The 1544-nt window shown below is 43.8% G+C and overlaps 1 protein-coding gene across 1 annotated transcript in view; it reads right to left on the reverse strand.

Annotated features, from left to right (window-relative positions):
* LOC128354795 (inositol hexakisphosphate and diphosphoinositol-pentakisphosphate kinase 1-like) overlaps positions 1 to 1362 on the reverse strand; it is a gene marked incomplete at both ends in the record, with an annotated part of 21340 nt that extends 19978 nt beyond the window's left edge. The window contains 2 exons of the mRNA XM_053314950.1: positions 1056 to 1181; positions 1277 to 1362. Of these exons, the coding sequence (XP_053170925.1) occupies positions 1056 to 1181; positions 1277 to 1362 (212 nt within the window). The remainder of the gene's footprint in view (positions 1 to 1055; positions 1182 to 1276) is intronic.
* Between the last annotated feature and the right edge of the window lie 182 nt (positions 1363 to 1544).

Below are 1544 nucleotides of genomic sequence, written 5' to 3' on the forward strand. Positions count from 1 at the left end.
AGAAGACATAAAGAAAAGTAGGGAAGGAAAGATGGAAGGAAGGAATTAAGTAACAAAGAATGAAAAGAAGGAAGGAGAAGAAGACAGGAAGTGGGCCGGGGCAGAACCCTCATTGGGCCGGTTCTGGCCCACGGGCCGCATGTTTGCCACCCCTGTTCTACTGAGTCTAACAACTATAAACCAGAAGTATAAACGGCCTTCTGACACATTCTTCACGCCCTTCTTCTTGCTTGTGTGTTCTGACCTTATACGGCTCGGCGTGGCGGCAAATCAGCAGCTCAGCCTCTTAGTAACAGCAACAGATGATTATTTTCATTACTGATTAATCGTTTAGTCTATAAAACTAAATTCCAGTTGCCCAGACGTCCACTACTAACATCTTTATATGTCTTGATTTGTTTGGAGCAACAGTCCAAAAGCAGAAGATATAATAAATTAACAGAGATATAAAAACAGAGGAAAGCAGTAAAAGCTCACATTAGAGAAACTGAGATGAGACAATTTTCTTTCTTATTAGATGATTAATCAATTTTTACTGATAATTGATGAACTGTTATACAAATTAAGTAAATACTGCAAGATATGGTAAATGGACTGTACTTATATAGCACCTTTCTAGTCTTTACGATCACTCAAAACGCTTTATATTACAACTCATTCACCCTTTCACACACATTCATACACTGATGGCAGGGGCTACCACGCAACCTGGAGTTTAACCATTCATTCTCATTCATACAGCGTTGGCATAGCAACGGGAGCAATTTGGGGTTAAGTGTCTTGCCCAAGGACACATGTGGACTGGAGGAGCCGGGAATCGAACCATCAATCTTCCAATTGGAGGACGACTGCTCTACCTCCTGAGCCACAGATATTCGTAAAAATATTGAAATTTTGCTCTCAAATATGAAGATTTGCTGCTTTTCCTCGTCATGCTTGAACTGAATATATTTGGGGTTTGGATTTCTGAATTTGTCACCTTTCACTTTTCAATGGGGAAACACTGCTGCTCTGTGTGTGTGTGTGTGCGTGTGCGTGTGTGTGTGTGTGTGTACCTTGTCCTCCGGGGTACATGCAGCGAAACGCCCTCCCGAGCTCCTCCGCCTGCACTCTGCCAGCAGGAGTCAGCTCTCCTCCCCACTTCAGCACCAGGAGCAGAGACGGACCTTCTTTACGTGTGTCTGAAAACAGAATCCAGAGACAGGAAGTGAACAGTCGCTCCAGTATTTAGATGTAGTATGTTGAGGGACAGGAGAAGCTTTGATGTTTTCTCTACCTTCTTCCTCACTGGAGGTTTTGGGCTGCCCATGGGGCAGGTAGGTTAGTTGCACTTTTCTGTTGATCCCCGAGAAGTGGCCGTACCTTCAGCAGGAGAAACACATAACACGTCATTAAAGCTCACAGTGACTTCCTGTTCTCTGCCTATGATGAGTAGTAATAATATAGTGATGACTACTGTAGGAACGAGAGCTGTGACGATTAAGAGAGAGAGAGAGAGAGAGAGAGAGAGAGAGAGAGAGAGAGACAGAGAGAGAGAGAGAGAC

Source organism: Scomber japonicus, unplaced genomic scaffold (genome assembly GCF_027409825.1).
Source record: "Scomber japonicus isolate fScoJap1 unplaced genomic scaffold, fScoJap1.pri scaffold_594, whole genome shotgun sequence".
In the NCBI taxonomy this organism is placed as follows: domain Eukaryota; kingdom Metazoa; phylum Chordata; class Actinopteri; order Scombriformes; family Scombridae; genus Scomber; species Scomber japonicus.